We start from the raw sequence: 23,841 nt of genomic DNA, 5'->3' as shown, positions 1-23,841 counted from the left end.
AGCCTGATGAGCTGGCTGTGTGTTGCTGTATATATTCAGAGCCATATCCCTGTAATGTTTATAGGGGAGTTGTTGCTGTATATATTCAGAGTCATATCCCTGTAATGTTTAGAGAATATCTCATGTCAAGTGTTATTGAAGTGTTGTGGTTGCAGGTTCACTTGGCACATCTGAAGCCTTTTCTTTTGGGGTGTTGCTACAGGCCATCAAGTCCTAACAGTCAGAATCTAAATAATATATGTGAAATGCTTAATATTGTATGTGATGTAAACAGAGATGTCTACTTTCTTGGGGACCTGAATATTGACTGGTTTTCATCAAGCTGTCCACTCAAGAGGAAGCTTCTCACTGTAACCAGTGCCTGTAATCTGGTTCAGGTTATTAATCAACCCTCTCAACAGGAAGCTTCTCACTGTAACCAGTGCCTGTAATCTGGTTCAGGTTATTAATCAACCCACTTAATCTGTAATCTGGTTCCAACTCAACAGGAAGCTTCTCACTGTAACCAGTGTCTGTAATCTGGTTCAGGTTCAACCCACTCAACAGGTTAACCAGTTAATCAACCCACTCAACAGGAAGCTTCTCACTGTAACCAGTGTCTGTAATCTGGTTCAGGTTATTAATCAACCCACTCAACAGGAAGCTTCTCACTGTAACCAGTGTCTGTAATCTGGTTCAGGTTATTAATCAACCTACCAGGGTGTTTACAAACACTACAGGAACAACATCCTCCACATGTATTGATCACATGTTTACTAATACTGTAGAACGTTTCTCTAAAGCTGTATTCGTACCCATTAAATGTACTGATCACAATATAGTGGCTATATCTAGGAGATTCAAAGTTTCAACAGCTGGGACTAAAATAATGTATTAATGGGCTGGGACTAAAATAGTGTATACAAAATATTTTAAAGTTAAAAGTTAAAAAATATTAGTTGGTCTGATGTGATTAATGAGGAGCATCCAGATGCTATGTAATGTGTGTGTAGGTGGCAGGGAGAGACTTAAACCAAAACCAAAATTACATAATAAATAAAAGTGTGTAGAACAAGAACCCGTCGCACACCAATACATAATACACAAACATACAAAACAAACAATCTCTGACAAGGACATGATGGGAAACGGAGGGTTAAATACACAACATGTAATTGATGGGATTGGAACCAGGTGTGAAGGAAGACAAGACAAAACAAATGGAAAATGAAATATGGATGATGGCTAGTAGATCGGTGACGTCGACCACCGAACACCGCCCGAACAAGGAGAGGTGGAGGTTTTGACAGCATCCCCCCCTGACGCGTGGCTCAAGCCGCGCGTCGACACCGACCTCGGAGACGACCCGGAGGGCGAAGCGCAGGGTGATCCGTATGGAGATAGTGGAAATCTCGCAGCATGGAAGAATTCAACACACTGGAACCCAGCATCTCTCCTCCGGGCCATAACCCTCCCAGTCCACGAGGTACTGAAGGCCCTTCGCCTGATGTCTCGAATCCAGTATGGAACGAACGGAGTAAGCCGGGGCCCCCTCGATGTCCTGATGGGGCAGAGGAACCTCCCGCACCTCAGACTCCTGGACTGGACCAGCCACCACCGGCCTGAGGAGAGACACATGGAACGAGGGGTTAATATGGTAATCGGGGGGAAGCTGTAACCTGTAACATACCTTGTTCAGTCTCCTCAGGACTTTGAATGGCCCCACAAACCGCGGACCCAGCTTCCGACAGGGCAGGTGGAGGGGCAGTTTTTGGATCGAGAGCCAGACCCTCACTGTGGTGACGGTCTGCGCCAACTTTCTGGCTGAAGGTGGAACCAGTCGTCCACCGCAGGAGCCTCGGTCTGACTCTGATACCAAGGAGCCAGAACCGGCTGATACCCCAATACACACTGAAATGGAGAAAGGTTAGTGGAGGAGTGGCAGAGCGAGTTCTGGGCCATCTCTGCCCAGGGCACGAACGCCGCCCACTCCCCTGGCCGGTCCTGGCAATAAGACCTCAGAAACCTACCCACATCCTGGTTAACTCTCTCGACCTGCCCGTTCCTCTTGGGGTGAAAACCTGAGGTAAGGCTGACCGAGACCCCCAGACGTTCCATGAATGCCTTCCAGACCCTTGATGTGAACTGTGGACCCCGATCAGACACTATATCCTCAGGCACCCCGTAGTGCAGGAAGACGTGTGTAAACAGGGCCTCCGCAGTTTGTAGGGCCGTAGGGAGACCGGGAAACGGGAGGAGACAACAGGACTTAGAAAAATGATCCACAACGACCAGGATGGTGGTGTTTCCCTGTGAAGGTGGAAGAACGGTTAAGAAATCCACCGACAGGTGCAACCACGGCCGTTGTGGAACGGTTAAGGGTTGTAACTTACCTTTGGGCAGGTGTCTAGGAGCCTTGCACTGGGCGCACACCGAGCAGGAGGAAATATAAACCCTCACGTCCTTAGCTAAAGTGGGCCACCTGTACTTCCCACTAAGACAGCGCACCGTCCGACCGATCCCAGGATGACCAGAGGAGGGTGACGTGTGGGAGTGGGATCCATGGGCCGCTCCTCTGTGTCATACAGCCGGGACAATGCGTCTGCCTTAATGTTCTGGGAGCCTGGTCTGTAGGGTAAAAGGGTAAAAACAAACCGGGTGAAAAACATGGCCCACCTTGCCTGGCGAGGGTTCAGTTTCCTCGCCGCCCTGATGTACTCCAGATTGCGGTGGTCAGTCCAGATGAGAAACGATGTCTAGCCCCCTCAAGCCAATGTCCCCACGCCTTCAGGGCCTCGACAACAGCCAACAACTCCCAGTCCCCCACGTCATAGTTTCGCTCCGCCGGGCTGAGCTTCTTAGAGAAGAAGGCACAAGGGTGGAGCTTCGGTGGCGTACCCAAGTATTGAGAGAGCACAGCTCCTATCCCAGCCTCGGACACGTTCACCTCCACTATGAACACCAAAGAGGGATCCTGATGGGCCAGCACGGGAGCCGTGGTAAACAAAGCCTTCAGCTGACCACTGCAATCTGGCGTACGGACCCCCCTTCAACAGTGAAGTAATGGGAGCCGCTACCTGACCAAAACCCCGGATAAACATCCAGTAGTAGTTGGCAAACCCTAAGAATCACTGCACCTCCTTAACCGTGGTGGGAGTCGGCCAATTACGCACGGCTGCAATGCAGTCGCTCTCCATCTCCACCCCTGACGTGGAAATGAGATACCCAGACAGACACAAACATATGTGCAACAGAGGACTCTGGGTGAGAATGGTGCCAGCTCACCTGGGGTGATGCCAGAGCGCCCTGCCTGCTGCCTTGCTTCCCAGAGGAACCAACCCGGCGCCGACCAGCAATGTGACTTCTGCGGCCACAGATGGTGCACAAGCGGGAACCCCCTCTGGTCTCCCTGCGCACCGCCCCTCCCAGCTCCATGGGTATCGGAGAGGGGGTGCTCGAGGATGGAACCACTAGACCCCGATCTGGACGTCCGCGGGTAGCCAGCAGGTTGTCCAGCCGGATGGACAGGTCCACCAGCTGGTCAAACGTGAGGGTGGTGTCTCTGCAGGCCAGCTCCAAACAGACGTCCTCGCGCAGACTGCAGCGGTAGTAGTCGATCAGGGCCCTGTTGTTCCATCCCGCGCCGGCAGCCAGGGTCCTAACTCCAGGGCAAACTCCTGTGCGCTCCTCGTCTCCTGCCTAAGATGGTAGAGGCGCTCACCTGCCGCTCTGCCCTCGGGTGGGTGGGTGGTCGAAGACTGCCCGGAAACGGCGGGTGAACTCCTCAAAATGATCCAACGCTGCATCTCCCTCTCTCCACACGGCGTTGGCCCACTCCAGGGCTTTCCCGGTGAGGCACGAGATGAGGGCAGACACCTTCTCACGATCCGATGGAGCCGGGTGGACCGTGGCCAGGTAGAGGCTTAGTTGGAGGAGGACCCTGGCAGTAGGCAGCAGTCCCGTCATACACTTGATACACATGATCCTTCTCCACCTCCGGTGGAGTACCTGCCGGGTACCTTCTCCTGCTGACTCCATAAGAGATTCTGTAATGTCGTGTGTGTAGGTGGCAGGGAAGTCAGGCGCAGGAGAATCAAACTTGGTATAAATGGAATAGTTTAACAGACTTAATATGACTCCAAAACCAAAGTTACATAATAAATAAAAATGGGTACAAGAACCCGTCGCGCACCAATACATAATACACAAACATACAAAACAAACCATCTCTAACAAGGACATGATGTGAAACAGAAGGTTAAATACACAACATGTAATTGATGGGATTGGAACCAGGTGTGAAGGAAGACAAGACAAAACAAATGGAAAATGAAAAATGGATCAGTGATGGCTAGAAGATCGTCGACCGCCAAACACTGCCGAACAAGGAGAGGGACCGACATAGGCGGAAGTCATGACACGCTGCACTTGATGAATTTATGAAAATGCTTCTTCCGACTATTGCTAAACATGCACCTGTTAAGAAACTGACTGTTGGAATGGGTTGATGAATTGAAAAACTGTATGGTTGAAAGAGATGGGGCAAAAGGAGTGGCTAATAAGTCTAGCTTCACATCTGATTGGCTGACTTACTGCAAATTGAGAAATTATGTGACTAAACTCAAAAGAAGAATAAACTTTATTATGAAGGAAGCCAATATCAATGATGTAAAGTACTTTAAATGAAAGAAAGACAAATTCTACTCCATCTTTCATCGAATCCGATGGCTTATTCATCACAAAACCATTTGATGTTGCCAATTATTTGAATGATTATTTCATTGGCAAAGTGGGCAAACTTAGGCAGGGAATGCCAACAACAAACAGTGAGCCATTGTATTCATGCATAAAACAAATAATGAAAGAAAAGCATGGAAAGTTTAAATTCTGTAAGGTTAGTGTGGGAGAGGTGGAAAAATTGTTATCGATCAATAATGACAAGCTCTGTAAACAAATGAACAACAGACTTTCAGCAGGCTTATAGAGAAGAGGACTCAACGTGTACTGCACTGACACATCACTGATGATTGGTTGAAAGAAATGGATAATAATAAGATTGTGGGAGCGATACGGTTAGATTTCAGTGCAGCCTTTGATATTATTGACCATTTTTTATTTTTTATTTTTTTTATTCTTATGTATCCGTTACTTTACCAGGTAAGTAGACTGAGAACACGTTCTCATTTACAGCAATGACCTGGGGAATAGTTACAGGGGAGAGGAGGAGGATGAATGAGGCAATTGTAAACTGGGGATTATTAGGTGACTGTAACCTGTAACCTGTAAAAAGGTATGTGCTATAGCTTTTCAATCTCTGCCATAATGTGGATTCAGAGCTACAGTTGAAATCGGACATTTACATCCACTTAGGTTGTAGTCATTAAAACTTGTTTTTCAACCACTCCACAAATTTCTTATTAACAAACTATAGTTTTGGCAAGTCAGTTAGGACATCTACGTAATTTTTCCCACAATTGTTGACAGACAGATTATTTCACTTATAATTCACTGTATCACAATTCCAGTGGGTCAGAAGTTTACATACATAAGTTGACTGTGCCTTTAAACAGTTTGGAAAATTCCAGAAAATTATGTCATGGCTTTAGAAGCTTCTGATAGGTTAATTGACATCATTTGATGTACCTGTGGATGTATTTCAAGGCCTAAGCTCAGTGCCTCTTTGCTTGACATCATGGGAAGAAAAATAAAATCAGCCAAGAGCTCCGAAAAAAATTAGTAGACCTCCACAAGTCTGGTTCATCACTGGGAAGCAATTTCCAAACGCCTGAAGGTACCACGTTCATCTGTACAAACAATAGTACGCAAGTATAAACACCATGGGACCACGCAGCCATCATACCGCTCAAGAAGGAGATGCGTTCTGTCTCCTAGAGATGAACGTACTTTGGTGCGAAAAGTGCAAATCAATCCCAGAACAACAGCAAAGGACCTTGTGAAGATGCTGGAGGAAACAGGTACGAAAGTATCTATATCCACAGTAAAACGAGTCCTATATCGACATAACCTGAAGCCACTGCTCCAAAACCGACATAAAAAAGCCAGACTACGGTTTGCAACTGCACATAGGGACAAAGATGGTTCTTTTTTGGAGAAATGTCCTCTGGTCTGATGAAACAAAAATAGAACTGTTTGGCCATAATGACCATCATTATGTTTGGAGGAAAAAGGGGGATGCTTGCAAGCCGAAGAACACCATCCCAACCATGAAGCACGAGGTTGGCAGCATCATGTTGTGGGTGTTCTTTGCTGCAGGAAGGACTTGTGCACTTCACAAAATATATGGCATCATGAGGAAGGGAAATTATGTGGATATATTGAAGCAACATCTCAAGACATCAGTCAGGAAGTTAAAGCTTGGTCGCAAATGAGTCTTCCAAATGGACAATGACCCCAAGCATACTTCCAAAGTTGTGGCAAAATGGATTAAGGACAACAAAGTCAAGGTATTGGAGTGGCCATCACAAAGACCTGACCTCAATCACATAGAACATTTTGTGGGCAGAACTGAAAAACCATGTGCAAGCAAGGAGGCCTACAAACCTGACTCAGTTACACCATCTCTGTCAGGAGGAATGGGCCAAAATTCACCCAACTTATTGTGGGAAGCTTGTGGAAGGCTACCCGACACGTTTTACCCAAGTTAAACAATTTAAAGGCAATGCTACCAAATACTAATAAATCATTCTCTCTACTCTTATTCTAACATTTCACATTCTTAAAATAAAGTGGTGATCCTAACTGACCTTAAACAGGGATTTTTTTTACTAGGATTAAATACCAGGAATTGTGAAAAACGGAGTTTAAAATGTATTTGGCTAAGGTGTATGTAAACTTCTGACTTCAACTGTATGGAGCTCTGTCTTTGAGCTGATCTTGTCTGATGATGTTCTGTATTATGTGTCATGTTCTGTGTGGAACCCCAGGAAGAGTTTGTACTACAGGATGCTTTTGCAACAGCTAACAGCGATGCTAATAAAATACCCCCTGTCTGAACAAGGTCATGGTTCTCTGTCTGAAAAATGGTTCTCTGTCTGAACAAGAAAATATCACTCTCAGTCTGATCATGGTCATGTCACTCTGTCTGAACAAGGTTATGGTTCTCTGTCTGAACAAGGTTATGGTTCTCTGTCTGAACAAGGTTATGGTTCTCTGTCTGAACAAGGTTATGGTTCTCTGTCTGAACAAGGTTATGGTTCTCTGTCTGAACAAGGTCATGTTTCTCTGTCTGAACAAGGTTATGGTTCTCAGTCTGACTATGGTCTGTCTCTCAGTCTGACTATGGTCTGTCTCTCAGTCTGACTATGGTCTGTCTCTCAGTCTGACTATGGTCTGTCTCTCAGTCTGACTATGGTCTGTCTCTCAGTCTGACTATGGTCTGTCTCTCAGTCTGACTATGGTCGTGTAGGCTAGTTGAGAACACCTTTATTTAACCAGGTGGGCTAGTTGAGAACACCTTTATTTAACCAGGTAGGCTAGTTGAGAACACCTGGTGGGCTAGTTGAGAACACCTTTATTTAACCAGGTAGGCTAGTTGAGAACACCTTTATTTAACCAGGTAGGCTAGTGAGAACAAGTTCTCATTTGCAACTGCGACCTGGCCAAGATAAAGCATAGCAATTTGACACATACAACAACACAGAGTTACACATGGAATAAACAAAACATACAGTCAATAATACAGTAGAACAAAATAAAACAAAAAGTCCAAATGTAGTGAGTGCAAATGAGGTGAGATAAGGGAGTTAAGGCAATAAATAGGCCATAGTGGCGAAGTGATTACAATATAGCAATTAAACACTGGAGTGATTGATGTGCAGAAGATGAATGTGCAATTAGAGATACTGGGGTGCAAAGGAGCAAGATAAATAAATAAATACAGTATGGGGATGAGGTAGATAGATGGGCTGTTTACAGATGGGCTATGTACAGGTGCAGTGACCAAATTAGGAATTGGCTTTGGGGGTGACCAGTGAGATATACCTGCTAGAGCGCGTGCTACGAGTTGGTGCTGCTATGGTGACCAGTGAGCTGAGATAAGGCAGGGCTTTACCTAGCAAAGACTTGTAGATGACCTGTAGCCAGTGGGTTTTATAATGAGTATGAAGCGATGGCCAGCCAACGAGAGCGTACAGTTCGCAGTGGTGGGTAGTGTATGGGGCTTTGGTGACAAAATGGATGGCACTATGATAGACTGCATCCAATTTTTTGAGTAGAGTGTTGGAGGCTATTTTATAGATGACATCGCCGAAGTCGAGGATCGGTAGGATGGTCAGTTTTACGAGGGTATGTTTGGCAGCATAAGTGAAGGATGCTTTGTTGTGATATAGAAGCTGATTCTAGACTTAATTTTGGATTGGAGATGCTTAATGTGAGTCTGGAAGGAGAGTTTATAGACACCTAGGTATTTGTCGTTGTCCACGTATTCTAAGTCAGAGCCGTCCAGAGTAGTGATGCTGGACGGACGAGCAGGTGCGGGCAGTGATCGATTGAATAGCATGCATTTAGTTTTACTTGCTTTTAAGAGCCGTTGGAGGCCACGGAAGGAGAGTTGTATGGCATTGAAGCTCGTCTGGAGGTTAGTTAACACAGTGTCCAAAGAGGGGCCAAAAGTATCCAGAATGGTGTCGTCTGCGTAGATGTGGATCAGAGAATCACCAGCAGCAAGAGTAACATCATTGATGTCTACAGAGAAGAGAGTCGGCCCGAGAGTTGAACCCTGTGACATCCCCATAGAGACTGCCAGAGGTCTTGACAACAGGCCCTCCAATTTGACACACTGAACTCTATCAGAGAAGTAGTTGGTAAACCAAATCAAATCAAATCTAATTTATTTATATAGCCCTTCGTACATCAGCTGATATCTCAAAGTGCTGTACAGAAACCCAGCCTAAAACCCCAAACGGCAAGCAATGCAGGTGTAGAAGCACGGTGGCTAGGAAAAACTCCCTAGAAAGGCCAAAACCTAGGAAGAAACCTAGAGAGGAACCAGGCTATGTGGGGTGGCCAGTCCTCTTCTGGCTGTGCCGGGTGGAGATTATAACAGAACATGGCCAAGATGTTCAAATGTTCATAAATGACCAGCATGGTCGAATAATAATAAGGCAGAATAGTTGAAACTGGAGCGAGGCAATCATTTGAGAAACCAAGCTGTTGAGTCTGCCAATAAGAATGTGGTGATTGATAGAGTAAAATGCCTTGGACAGGTCCATGAATACAGCTGCACAGTAATGTCTGTTATCGATGGCGTTTATGATATCGTTTAGGACCTTGAGTGTGGCTTTAGTGCACCCATGATCAGCTCTGAAACCAGATTGCATAGCTAAGAAGGTACGGTGGGATTTGAAATGGTCGGTAATCTGTTTGTTAACTTGGCTTTCAAAGACCTTAGAAAGACAGGGTAGGGTATATATATAGGTCTGTAGCAGTTTGGGTCTAGAGTTTCGCACCCTTTGTTGAAGAGAGGGATGACCGTGGCAGCTTTCCAATCTTTGGGAATCTCAGACTATACGAAAGAGAGGTTGAACAGGCTAGTATTAGGGGTTGCAACAATTTCAGCAGATCATTTTAGAAAGAGAGGGCCCAGATTGTCTAGCCCGGCTGATTTGTAGGGGTCCAGATTTTGCAGCTCTTTCAGAACATCAGTTATCTGGATTTGGGTGAAGGCGAAATGGTGGGGGCTTGGGTGGGTTGCTGTGGAGGGTGCCAGGCAGTTGACCAGGGTAGGGGTAGCCAGGTGGAAAGCATGGCCAGCTGTAGAGAAATGCTTATTGAAATGTTCAATTGTAGTGGATTTAACGGTGGTAATAGTGTTTCCTAACCTTAGAGTAGTTGGGAGGAGGTGCTCTTATTCTCCATGGACTTTAGAGTATCCCAGAACTTTTTAGAGTTTGTACTACAGGATGCACATTTCGGTTTGAAAAGCTGGCCTTAGCTTTCCTAACTGCCTGTGTATAGCAAGTGGCAACGGTGAGAGACTTGTTTCTGGAAATATGCATTTATAGTAGGACCTCAAATTGTTTGGGTACAGACCTGGATAGTAAGACAGAACTCTGCAGGCTATCTTTGCAGTAGATTGCAACACCTCCCCTTTAGGAGTTCTAGCTTGGCGGAAAATGTTATAGTTAGGGATGGAGATTTTAGGGTTCTTGGTGGTCTTCCTAAGCCAGGACTCAGACACGGCTAAGACATCCGGTTTGGCAGAGTGTGCTAAAGCAGTGAGTAAAACAAACTTAGGGAGTAGGCTTCTAATGTTAACATGCATGAAACCAAGGCTATTACAGTTACAGAAGTCAACAAATGAGAGCATCTGGGGAGTGGGAGTGGAGCTAGGCACTGCTGGGCCTGGATTCACCTCTACATCGCCAGAGGAACAGAGGAGAAGTAGGATAAGGGTACTTCTAAAGGCTGTAACAACTGGCCATCTAGTGCGTTCAGAACAGAGAGTAAAAGGAGCAGGTTTCTGGGCACGATAGTATAGATTCAAGGCATAATGTACAGACAAAGGTAAGGTAGGATGTGAGTACATTGGAGGTAAACCTAGGCATTGAGTAATGATGAGACAGATATAGTCTATAGAGACATTTAAACCAGGTGATGTCATTGCATATGTAGGAGGTTGAACAACATGATTGGTTTAGGCATATTGAGCAGGACTAGAGGCTCTATAGTGAAATAAGACAGTAATCACTAACCAGGACAGTAATGGACGGGGCATATTGATATTAGAGAGAGGCATGAGCATATGGGTCCAGTGAGTGGTTGAGCTGGCTGGGGACACGGCGATTCAGACAGTTATCAGGCCGGGGCTAGCAAGCTATCAGTTAACAGACCGGGGCTAGCAAGCTAGCAGTTAGCAGACCTGGGTAAGCAAGCAAGCAAGCAGTTAGCAGACCGGGGCTAGCAAGCAAGCTGTTAGCAGACCGGGGCTAGCAATTAGCAGACTGGGCTAGCAAGCTAGCAGTTAGCAGACCGGGGCTAGCAAGCTAGCAGTTAGCAGACCGGGGCTAGCAAGCTAGCAGTTAGCAGACCGGGGCTAGCAAGTTAGCAAAAGGGCCTTTGGGGGACGTCGCAATGGAGGTAAGTCTGATTTTTCCACCTCGTACGGTGACGTCGATAGACCAGTTGTGGATTAGTAGGGTTTCAAGTAGCTCTAGATAGCTAGCAGGCCGCGGTTAGCAGAATGGGCCTTCAGCTGACGTCGCGCCTGAGAGGCCTGTTGAAATCCTTGAGTAGATTATGTCGGTATTCCAGTCATAGAGGATCGGTATGGAGTTCTGTGTCCCATACCAGCAGTAGAAGGGGTCCGGATATTGTAGCCTGGGAGTGGGCTTCGGTGGTAGCCCAGGGGCCCTAGCCGGGCTAGCTTCAGGCTAATTGGTGCTTGCTCCGGGATGGAAACGCTAGCCAGGAGTAGTCACCCGGGATTGTGGTTAGCTAGTTGCAAAGATCCAGATGAAAGGGTTCAGGGTTTTTTCGGTAGGAATCCGGGGATATGGAGAGAAATAGGTCCGTTATGCTCTGGTTTGAGTCATGTTGTACGAACTGACGAGATCTTTCCGAGCTAAAGGTTAGCTGATGACCGCTAGCAGTGGTTTGCTGACTGATAGCTGGTAGGTAGTTAGCTGACTAGCTTCAGTTGAGGGATTCCAGATCCGAAGTAAATAGAAATACTTGAGAATAAACAGATCCACACCACATTGGGTGAGGCGGGTTGCAGGAGAGGATTTAGAAGTTGAGGTTTAGGAAAATATTGAAAAAATATATGTGAAGAAAAATATATAAAAAATATATACAAGGGACACAACAGGACAAAGACAAAGATGTCTGACTGCTATGCCATTTGGGAATCTCAGTCTGACCATGGTCATGTCTCTCAGTCTGACCACGGTCATGTCTCTCAGTCTGACCACGGTCATGTCCCTCAGTCTGACCATGGTCATGTCCCTCAGTCTGACCATGGTCATGTCCCTCAGTCTGACCAGATCATGTCTCTCAGTCTGACCACGGTCATGTCCCTCAGTCTGACCATGGTCATGTCTCTCTGTCTGACCACGGTCATGTCTCTCTGTCTGACCACGGTCATGTCTCTCAGTCTGACCACGGTCATGTCCTCTCAGTCTGACCACGGTCATGTCTCTCAGTCTGACCACGGTCATGTCCCTCAGTCTGACCACGGTCATGTCCCTCAGTCTGACCATGGTCATGTCCCTCAGTCTGACCACGGTCATGTCCCTCAGTCTGACCACGGTCATGTCTCTCAGTCTGACCACGGTCATGTCTCTCTGTCTGACCATGGTCATGTCTCTCAGTCTGACCCTGGTCATTTTCATTCAGTCTGACCCTGGTCATTTTCATTCAGTCTGACCCTGGTCATTTTCATTCAGTCTGACCCTGGTCATTTTCATTCAGTCTGACCCTGGTCATTTTCATTCAGTCTGACCCTGGTCATTTTCATTCAGTCTGACCCTGGTCATTTTCATTCAGTCTGACCCTGGTCATTTTCATTCAGTCTGACCCTGGTCATTTTCATTCAGTCTGACCCTGGTCATTTTCATTCAGTCTGACCCTGGTCATGTCTCTCTGCTCTTTTTTTGTGTTCTTTTTCGATCTCTTTCAGACACTCAGTTGCTCTCTCTCCGTCTCTTTCAGACACTCAGTTGCTCTCTCTGCCTTTCACTCCCTCCATTTCTCATTCTTTATCTCTCTCCCTGCCTTACACTCCCCCCATTTCTCATTCTTTATCTCTCTCCCTGTCTTTCACCCCCCCTCTCTCTCGCTCTCAAAAACTCTTCTCAATCTTCAGAGTACAATACCCATCTCCAATAGACACTATTTCAGAGAGCCGAGTAGAACCCATCTCCATTAGACAATAATACACAGAGCCTTAGAGAACCCATCTCCATTAGACAATATTACTGAGAGCCTTAGAGAACCCATCTCCATTAGACAATATTACTGAGAGCCTTAGAGAACCCATCTCCATTAGACAATATTACTGAGAGCCTTAGAGAACCCACCTCCATTAGACAATATTACTGAGAGCCTTAGAGAACCCATCTCCATTAGACAATAATACACAGAGCCTTAGAGAACCCACCTCCATTAGACAATATTACTGAGAGCCTTAGAGAACCCATCTCCATTAGACAATATTACTGAGAGCCTTCTCCAGAGAAACCCATCTCCATTAGACAATATTACTGAGAGCCTTAGAGAACCCACCTCCATTAGACAATATTACTGAGCCTTAGAGAACCCATCTCCATTAGACAATATTACTGAGAGCCTTAGAGAACCCATCTCCATTAGACAATATTACTGAGAGCCTTAGAGAACCCATCTCCATTAGACAATATTACTGAGAGCCTTAGAGAACCCACCTCCATTAGACAATATTACTGAGCGCCTTAGAGAACCCATCTCCATTAGACAATATTACTGAGAGCCTTAGAGAACCCATCTCCATTAGACAATATTACTGAGAGCCTTAGAGAACCCATCTCCATTAGACAATATTACTGAGAGCCTTAGAGAACCCACCTCTCTCTGAGATGATTGCCTTTGTAATGCTAAAAACACACTTTAAACCACATTAGCTGTATTCTGTTGTTCCTTTCAACAGGACATCATAATTATCTCTGTGCCGGTCGAAACGACTGCATCGTGGACAAGATACGGAGAAAGAATTGCCCTGCGTGTCGCCTGAGGAAGTGCTACCAAGCTGGGATGATGCTCGGAGGTACCTTTGTGGTTATGTCTCTCTGTCTTCCTCTTCTACTAAATGAATGCCCTCCTAACCAATTATCTAGAGAACATCACATTAAAGGGGTTACAAATGAACACTCTCTCATCTCAAGCAGGAGTCACACACTTCAAAATCATAATTTCCAGTCAAGGAGAATGTTGAAATGGCCTTTCAGATAACACACAGAGACCAAACAAAATGATCACACCCTGTCATTACTATCGGAAATGTTCTTTCCCTTAGGATATTACCTTTTGGATGTTTAATGAACTACAGATGTAGTATCTTAATTTGATCACCTTGTTGCAGGAGAACTTTCCCGCAATGCATGACATTTTAAACTTGTAGTGTATTTGTAGTTAAAAAAGGCTTCTGAAGTTTGTAATTTCCACTTTGAAATGTTCAGGCTTGATTTTCCCTAAATGAACTACATAATAATGCACATTTCCTGTTGCTGCAGGATTATCTTCCTGCTGTAGCAAATCTGGCTCAAATTAAGATACTACATCTGTATGGTAAAAAACAGTTCAGTATTCAAAAACTAAAGTGCTCTTGTAATAGCCTTTGTCTGACCTTTCATTTGAAACATTTTATGTGTCATGGGTTATTGAGGAGGAGGTGTTATATTACGGGTTGTTAACCAGTCAACCGTTCAAGGCCGTACCAGTCATCCAAAATTACAACTTACAGAAAAATAAATGCATTACAGTAATTATTTAGTAGCATTTTTTATTTTATCCAGACAAACTAAACCTGAAAACAATATTCTTTAAAAAAAATGTTTTTTATATCTTTTAACTTTGGCCTCAGACAGAATATCTTATGTCAGCCGACACATCACATCTTTAATGAGGCATGCTTAAGCATGCTTCTTAATGAAGCATTTCATAGATGTTGAACCCCGTCTTCATTTCATTCAGCCCCGTACCAATGTCTACATACAGTATGTGAATAACAAGTGTTCCCTGTACTCTTCCCATGTTTTGACTGACCCTTGTGGTAATTATTGTCACAGGGCGGAAGCTGAAGCGTTTTGGGGCCCTGAAGGCAGGTCCAGCCTTGATGTTCCAGGGGGCCTTATCAGCCCTGGGAGATGGTCTGGCCCCAGCCTTGATGTTCCAGGGGCCCTTGTCAGCCCTGGGGGATGGTCAGGCCCTGGCCTCTCTACCCTGCATGCCTGGCCTCAACGAGCTGCAGCTCTCCCCTCAGATCATCAGCATTCTGGAGAGCATTGAGCCTGAGGTGGGGTCGGAGTTTCTGATTTAGGGGGGGAATCCTAACCTCCATCTAAATCTAATTGTAACTTAGTCATGCATTGACGTCAATAAGAGACTAAGGGAAAACATGACTGAAGGACAAGTTAGGTTTCATATTCATCATAGGCACCTTTTGCTTTGTGTTGTCCTGCTGCTGACAATGGATCGACATTCAGGGATCAATCATGTACTCCTCTGTCCGTCTACCAGGTGGTGTACTCTGGCTATGACAACTCCCAGCCTGACATGCCACACCTCCTCCTCAACAGTCTCAATAGACTGTGCGATAGACAGCTGTTGTGGATCGTCCGGTGGTCCAAGTCCCTGCCAGGTAATAAAACAGTGTAATGATGTGTGTGTGGTTTATCAATGTCTGAGAATGTCCTGAGAAGACAGACTGTGATTCATCCGGTGATCAAGTAACAGCAGGAAGAAGGTCAACTGGTTTGATATCCAATCTTGACATCTGCGCACGTTTAACCCCGTTTAACCCCGTTTAACCCCGTTTAACCCCGTTTAACCACGTTTACCCCGTTTAACCCCGTTTAACCACGTTTACCCCGTTTAACCACGTTTAACCACGTTTAACCACGTTCACACTTCATTAAACTGATGTAAAATGGAAGGTTTTCCCCCATGCGGATCCAAGTTAGGATTGGTCCATGTGAGATCCTTTACTGGAGTCAACCTGTACCACATTACAGACAGCAGTAGTAGCATGCAGTCGCATTGGCCAGGTGTGCCAGGTAACAGAATAACTCTATTCAGGGCTGACTTATGATATAAGTCTATGTTTGCTTCCCAAATAACACACTATGCCCTATATAGTGCACTAGTTTAGACCAGGGCCCTATGGCACACTATGCCCTATATAGTGCACCACTTTAGACCAGAGCCCTATGGCACCCTATTCCCTATATAGTGCACCACTTTAGACCAGAGCCCTATGGCACCCTATGCCTTATATAGTGCACTACTTTAGACGAGAGCCCTATCGGCTAGGCCTCCTCAGGGCCAACACACTCACCATGGTCTCCATGGTCACCACACCGAAGGTCAGCGAAGGTCTCACTCCCAAACGCTGGCAGGCAGAGATACAGCCAGGGAGACCATGTGGAAAGTACGACCAATCATTTCTTCTCTTTTCACACCCTTTATAACTAAACACCCTTTATAACTAAACACCCTTTATAACTAAACACCCTTTATAATTAAACACCCTTTATAACTAAACACCCTTTATAACTAAACACCCTTTATAACTAAACACCCTTTATAATTAAACACCCTTTATAATTAAACACCCTTTATAATTAAACACCCTTTATAATTAAACACCCTTTATAACTAAACACCCTTTATAACTAAACACCCTTTATAAACTACTGGTAACCTCCTAAACACCCTTTATAACTAAACACCCTTTATCACTACTGGTAACCTCCTAAACACCCTTTATCACTACTGGTAACCTCCTAAACACCCTTTATAATTGCTGGTAACCTCCTAAACACCCTTTATAATTACTGGTAACCTCCTAAACACCCCGAACACCCTTTATCACTACTGGTAACCTCCTAAACACCCTTTATAACTAAACACCCTTTATAATTAAACACCCTTTATCACTATTGGTAACCTCCTAATCACCCTTTATAATTACTAGTAACCTCCTAATCACCCTTTATCACTACTGGTAACCTCCTAAACACCCTTTATCACTAAACACCCTTTATCACTACTGGTAACCTCCTAAACATCCTTTATCACTAAACACCCTTTATCACTACTGGTAACCTCCTAAACACCCTTTATAATTACTGGTAACCTCCTAATCACCCTTTATCACTACTGGTAATCTCCTAAACACACTTTATCACTACTGGTAACCTCCTAAACACCCTTTATCACTACTGGTAACCTCCTAAACACCCATTTTTCACTACTGGTAACCTCCTAAACACCCTTTATCACTACTGGTAACCTCCTAAACACCCTTTATAACTAAACAGCCTTTATCACTACAGGTAACCTCCTAAACACCCATGTCGTATAGAATCCATACTGTATGTCATGTCATGTAGAATCCATACTGTATGTCATGTCATGTAGAATCCCTAGTTCCCATAAGGAGAGGTAATGATTTGACAGGAAGGGAAGGCTAGTTCCCATAAGGAGAGGTAATGATTTGACAGGAAGGGAAGGCTAGTTCCCATAAGGAGAGGTAATGATTTGACAGGGAGGGAAGGCTAGTTCCCATAAGGAGAATGTAATGATTTGACAGGAAGGGAAGGCTAGTTCCCATAAGGAGAGGTAATGATTTGACAGGGAGGGAAGGCTAGTTCCCATAAGGAGAGGTAATGATTTGACAGGGAGGGAAGGCTAGTTCCCATAAGGAGAGGTAATGATTTGACAGGGAGGGAAGGCTAGTTCCCATAAGGAGAGGTAATGATTTGACAGGGAGGGAAGGCTAGTTCCCATAAGGAGAGGTAATGATTTGACAGGAAGGGAAGGCTAGTTCCCATAAGGAGAGGTAATGATTTGACAGGGAGGGAAAGCTAGTTCCCATAAGGAGAGGTAATGATTTGACAGGGAGGGAAGGCTAGTTCCCATAAGGAGAGGTAATAATTTGACAGGGAGGGAAGGCTAGTTCCCATAAGGAGAGGTAATGATTTGACAGGAAGGGAAGGCTAGTTCCCATAAGGAGAGGTAATGATTTGACAGGGAGGGAAGGCTAGTTCCCATAAGGAGAGGTAATGATTTGACAGGAAGGGAAGGCTAGTTCCCATAAGGAGAGGTAATGATTTGACAGGAAGGGAAGGCTAGTTCCCATAAGGAGAGGTAATGATTTGACAGGAAGGGAAGGCTAGTTCCCATAAGGAGAGGTAATGATTTGACAGGGAGGGAAGGCTAGTTCCCATAAAGAGAGGTAATGATTTGACAGGAAGGGAAGGCTAGTTCCCATAAGGAGAGGTAATGATTTGACAGGAAGGGAAGGCTAGTTCCCAGTAGTGATATATCTACCATTATGGTTGACCAGTAGTGATATATCTACCATTATATTGACCAGTAGTGATATATATATACCATTATATTGACCAGTAGTGATATATCTACCATTATATTGACCAGTAGTGATATATCTACCATTATATTGACCAGTAGTGATATATCTACCATTATATTGACCAGTAGTGATATATCTACCATTATATTGACCAGTAGTGATATTTCTACCATTATATTGACCAGTAGTGATATATCTACCATTATATTGACCAGTAGTGATATATCTACCATTATATTGACCAGTAGTGATATTTCTACCATTATATTGACCAGTAGTGATATATCTACCATTATATTGACCAGTAGTGATATATCTACCATTATATTGACCAGTAGTGATATATATATATCTACCATTATATTGACCAGTAGTGATATATCTACCATTATATTGACCAGTAGTGATATATCTACCATTATATTGACCAGTAGTGATATATCTACCATTATATTGACCAGTAGTGATATATCTACCATTATATTGACCAGTAGTGATATATCTACCATTATATTGACCAGTAGTGATATATCTACCATTATGGTTGACCAGTAGTGATATATATACCATTATATTGACCAGTAGTGATATATCTACCATTATATTGACCAGTATTGATATTTCTACCATTATATTGACCAGTAGTGATATATCTACCATTATATTGACCAGTAGTGATATATCTACCATTATGGTTGACCAGTAGTGATATATATATACCATTATGGTTGACCAGTAGTGATATATCTACCATTATATTGACCAGTATTGATATTTCTACCATTATATTGACCAGTAGTGATATATCTACCATTATGGTTGACCAGTAGTGATATATCTACCATTATGGTTGACCAGTAGTGATATATATACCATTATGGTTGACCAGTAGTGATATATCTACCATTATATTGACCAGTATTGATATTTCTACCATTATATTGACCAGTAGTGATATATCTACCATTATGGTTGACCAGTAGTGATATATCTACCATTATATTGACCAGTAGTGATATATCTACCATTATATTGACCAGTAGTGATATATCTACCATTATATTGACCAGTAGTGATATATATACCATTATATTGACCAGTAGTGATATATCTACCATTATATTGACCAGTAGTGATATATCTACCATTATGGTAGACCAGCAGTTATATAGTGATATATCTATCTTTACGGTTGACCAGTAGTGATATATCTACCATTATATTGACCAGTAGTGATATAGTGATATATCTACCATTATGGTTGTCCGGAGATATATCTACCATTATGTCTACCAGTAGTGATATATCTACCATTATGTCTACCAGTAGTGATATGTCTACAACTGTGTATGACTGTTACTAGGGTGTTACAACTTGTTCTTGTTAATAACGTGATAAGACGTTATTTACATAATAAACCATCTCAACTCAAATGACAGCCGATAAGTATGAATAAAGGTAATGAACCATTTAAACTAAAATGACAGTAGATATTGTAAGTATGAATAAAGATATTGATCCATTTAAACTCAAATGACAGCAGATACGTATGAATGACCGTAGATACTGTATAGATACTGTATAGGCTCGTGCCCAATGACACGAGCCTACCAGATGAGCTAAATGCCTTTTATGCTTGCTTCGAGGCAAGCAACACTGAAGCATGCAGGAGAGCACCAGCTGTTCTGGATGACTGTGTGATAACGCTCTTGGTAGCCGATGTGAACAAAACCTTTAAACAGGTCAACATTCAAAAAGCAGCTGTGCCAGACATATTACCAGGACGTGTACTCAAAGCATGCGCGGACCAACTGTCAAGTGTCTTGACATTTTCAACCTCTTCCTGACCGAGTCTGTAATAACTACATATCTACACCACCAGACCATCCCCAGTGGCCAAACACGACTCCAACACCATCGTTAATTTTGCCAACAACACAACAGTGGTCACCGACAACGATGAGACGGCATATAGGGAGGAGGTCCGAGAACTGGCAGTGTGGTGCCAGGACAACAACCTCTCTCTCAGTATGAGCAAGACTAAGGAGCCGATCGTGGACTACAGGAAAAGGCGGGCCAAACAGGCCGCCATTAACATCGACGGGGCTGTATTGGAGCGGGTCAAGAGTTTCAAATTCCTTTGGTGTCCACATGACCAACAAACTATCATGATCCAAACATACCAAGACAGTCGTGAAGAGGGCACGACAAAACCTTTTCCCCCTCAGGAGCCTGAAAAGATTTTGGCATAGGTCCCCAGATCCTCAAAAGGTTTTAGAGCTGCACCATCGAGAGCATCCTGACCGGTTGCATCACTGCCTGGTATGGCAACTGCTCAGCATCTGACCATTTGGCGCTACAGAGGGTAGTGCGTACGGCCCAGTACATCACTGGGGCCAAGCTTCCTGCCATCCAGGACCTATATACCAGGCGGTGTCAGAGGAAAGCCCATAAAATTGTCAGAGACTCCAGTCACCCAAGTTGTAGACTGTTTTCTCTGCTACCACACACAAGTGGTGCCGAAGCGTCAAGTCTAGGACCAAAAGGCTCCTCAGCAGCTTCTACCCCTTTTGTAAACTGCTGCTACTCTTTGTTTTTTTAATCTATATCTATATCTAGTCACTTCACCCCGACCTACATGTACAAATTACGTCAACTAGCCTGTACCCCTGCACACTGACTCGATACCGGTACCACCTGTATATACCCTCCACATTGACTCTGTACCGTAACACCCTGTATATAGCCTCCACATTGACTCTGTACCAGTACCCCCTGTATATAGTCTCCACATTGACTCTGTACCGTAATACCCTGTATATACCCTCCACATTGACTCTGTACTGGTACCCCCTGTATATAGCCTCCACATTGACTCTGTACCGTAATACCCTGTATATACCCTCCACATTGACTCTGTACTGGTACCCCCTGTATATAGCCTCCACATTGACTCTGTACCGTAACAGCCTGTATATAGCCTCCACATTGACTCTGTACCGTAATACCCTGTATATAGCCTCCACATTGACTCTGTACCGTAATACCCTGTATATACCCTCCACATTGACTCTGTACTGGTACCCCCTGTATATAGCCTCCACATTGACTCTGTACCGTAATACCCTGTATATACCCTCCACATTGACTCTGTACTGGTACCCCCTGTATATAGCCTCCACATTGACTCTGTACCGTAACACCCTGTATATAGCCTCCACATTGACTCTGTACCGTAATACCCTGTATATACCCTCCACATTGACTCTGTACTGGTACCCCCTGTATATAGCCTCCACATTGACTCTGTACCGTAATACCCTGTATATACCCTCCACATTGACTCTGTACTGGTACCCCCTGTATATAGCCTCCACATTGACTCTGTACCGTAATACCCTGTATATAGTCTCCACATTGACTCTGTACTGGTACCCCCTGTATATAGCCTCCACATTGACTCTGTACCGGTACCCCCTGTATATAGCCTCCACATTGACTATGTACCGGTACCCCTTGTATATAGTCTCCACATTGACTCTGTACCAGTACCCCCTGTATATAGCCTCCACATTGACTCTGTACCAGTACCCCCTGTATATAGCCTCCACATTGACTCTGTATCGGTACCCCCCTGTATATAGCCTCCACATTGACTCTGTACCGTAATACCCTGTATATATCCTCCACATTGACTCTGTACTGGTACCCCCTATATATAGCCTCCACATTGACTCTGTACTGGTACCCCCTGTATATAGCCTCCACATTGACTCTGTACCGTAATACCCTGCATATAGCCTCCACATTGACTCTGTACTGGTACCCCCTGTATATAGCCTCCACATTGACTATGTACCGGTACCCCCAGCATATAGCCTCCACATTGACTCTGTACTGGTACCCCCTGTATATAGCCTCCACATTGACTATGTACCGGTACCCCCTGTATATAGCCTCCACATTGACTCTGTACCGTAATACCCTGTATATAGCCTCCACACTGACTCGATACCGGTACCCCCTGTATATACCCTCCACATTGACTCTGTACTGGTACCCCCTGTATATAGCCTCCACATTGACTCTGTACCGGTACCCCATGTATATACCCTCCACATTGACTCTGTACCGGTACCCCCTGTATATAGCCTCCACATTGACTCTGTACCGTAACACCCTGTATATATCCTCCACATTGACTCTGTACCGGTACCCGCTGTATATAGCCTCCACATTGACTCTGTACCGGTACCCCCTGTATATAGCATCCACATTGACTCGGTACCGGTACCCCCTGTATATAGCCTCCACATTGACTCTGTACCGGTACCCCCTGTATATAGCCTCCACATTGACTCTGTACCATAACACCCTGTATATAGCCTCCACATTGACTCTGTACCGGTACCCCCTGTATATACCCTCCACATTGACTCTGTACCGGTACCCCCTGTATATAGCCTCCACATTGACTCTGTACCGTAACACCCTGTATATAGCCTCCACATTGACTCTGTACCGGTACCCGCTGTATATAGCCTCCACATTGACTCTGTACCGGTACCCCCTGTATATAGCCTCCACATTGACTCTGTACTGGTACCCCCTGTATATAGCCTCCACATTGACTCTGTACCGTAATACCCTGTATATAGTCTCCACATTGACTCTGTACCGTAACACCCTGTATATATCCTCCACATTGACTCTGTACCGGTACCCGCTGTATATAGCCTCCACATTGACTCTGTACCGGTACCCCCTGTATATAGCATCCACATTGACTCGGTACCGGTACCCCCTGTATATAGCCTCCACATTGACTCTGTACCGGTACCCCCTGTATATAGCCTCCACATTGACTCTGTACCATAACACCCTGTATATAGCCTCCACATTGACTCTGTACCGGTACCCCCTGTATATACCCTCCACATTGACTCTGTACCGGTACCCCCTGTATATAGCCTCCACATTGACTCTGTACCGTAACACCCTGTATATAGCCTCCACATTGACTCTGTACCGGTACCCGCTGTATATAGCCTCCACATTGACTCTGTACCGGTACCCCCTGTATATAGCCTCCACATTGACTCTGTACTGGTACCCCCTGTATATAGCCTCCACATTGACTCTGTACCGTAATACCCTGTATATAGTCTCCACATTGACTCTGTACTGGTACCCCCTGTATATAGCCTCCACATTGACTCTGTACCGGTACCCCCTGTATATAGCCTCCACATTGACTATGTACCGGTACCCCTTGTATATAGTCTCCACATTGACTCTGTACCAGTACCCCCTGTATATAGCCTCCACATTGACTCTGTACCAGTACCCCCTGTATATAGCCTCCACATTGACTCTGTACTGGTACCCCCTATATATAGCCTCCACATTGACTCTGTACCGTAACACCCTGTATATAGCCTCCACATTGACTCTGTACCGTAATACCCTGTATATAGCCTCCACATTGACTCTGTACTGTAATACCCTGTATATACCCTCCACATTGACTCTGTACTGGTACCCCCTGTATATAGCCTCCACATTGACTCTGTACCGTAATACCCTGTATATACCCTCCACATTGACTCTGTACTGGTACCCCATGTATATAGCCTCCACATTGACTCTGTACCGTAACACCCTGTATATAGCCTCCACATTGACTCTGTACCGTAATACCCTGTATATACCCTCCACATTGACTCTGTACTGGTACCCCCTGTATATAGCCTCCACATTGACTCTGTACCGTA

At 44.7% G+C, this 23,841-nt stretch overlaps 1 protein-coding gene across 6 annotated transcripts in view; it reads left to right on the top strand.

Annotated features, from left to right (window-relative positions):
• pgr (progesterone receptor) overlaps nt 1–23,841 on the top strand; it is a 53,469-nt gene that overhangs the window by 15,182 nt on the left and 14,446 nt on the right. For all 6 annotated transcript variants that reach the window (XM_046293594.1, XM_046293591.1, XM_046293590.1 and 3 more), the window contains exons 3-5: nt 13,622–13,738; nt 14,760–14,986; nt 15,211–15,331. In XM_046293594.1, coding sequence (XP_046149550.1) covers nt 13,622–13,738; nt 14,760–14,986; nt 15,211–15,331 — 465 coding nt within the window. The remainder of the gene's footprint in view (nt 1–13,621; nt 13,739–14,759; nt 14,987–15,210; nt 15,332–23,841) is intronic.

This window comes from Oncorhynchus gorbuscha, linkage group LG13 (assembly GCF_021184085.1).
Source record: "Oncorhynchus gorbuscha isolate QuinsamMale2020 ecotype Even-year linkage group LG13, OgorEven_v1.0, whole genome shotgun sequence".
Lineage (NCBI taxonomy): Eukaryota > Metazoa > Chordata > Actinopteri > Salmoniformes > Salmonidae > Oncorhynchus > Oncorhynchus gorbuscha.
Note: the sequence above shows the minus strand (reverse complement) of the source record. Positions and strands in the feature narration are given on the sequence as shown.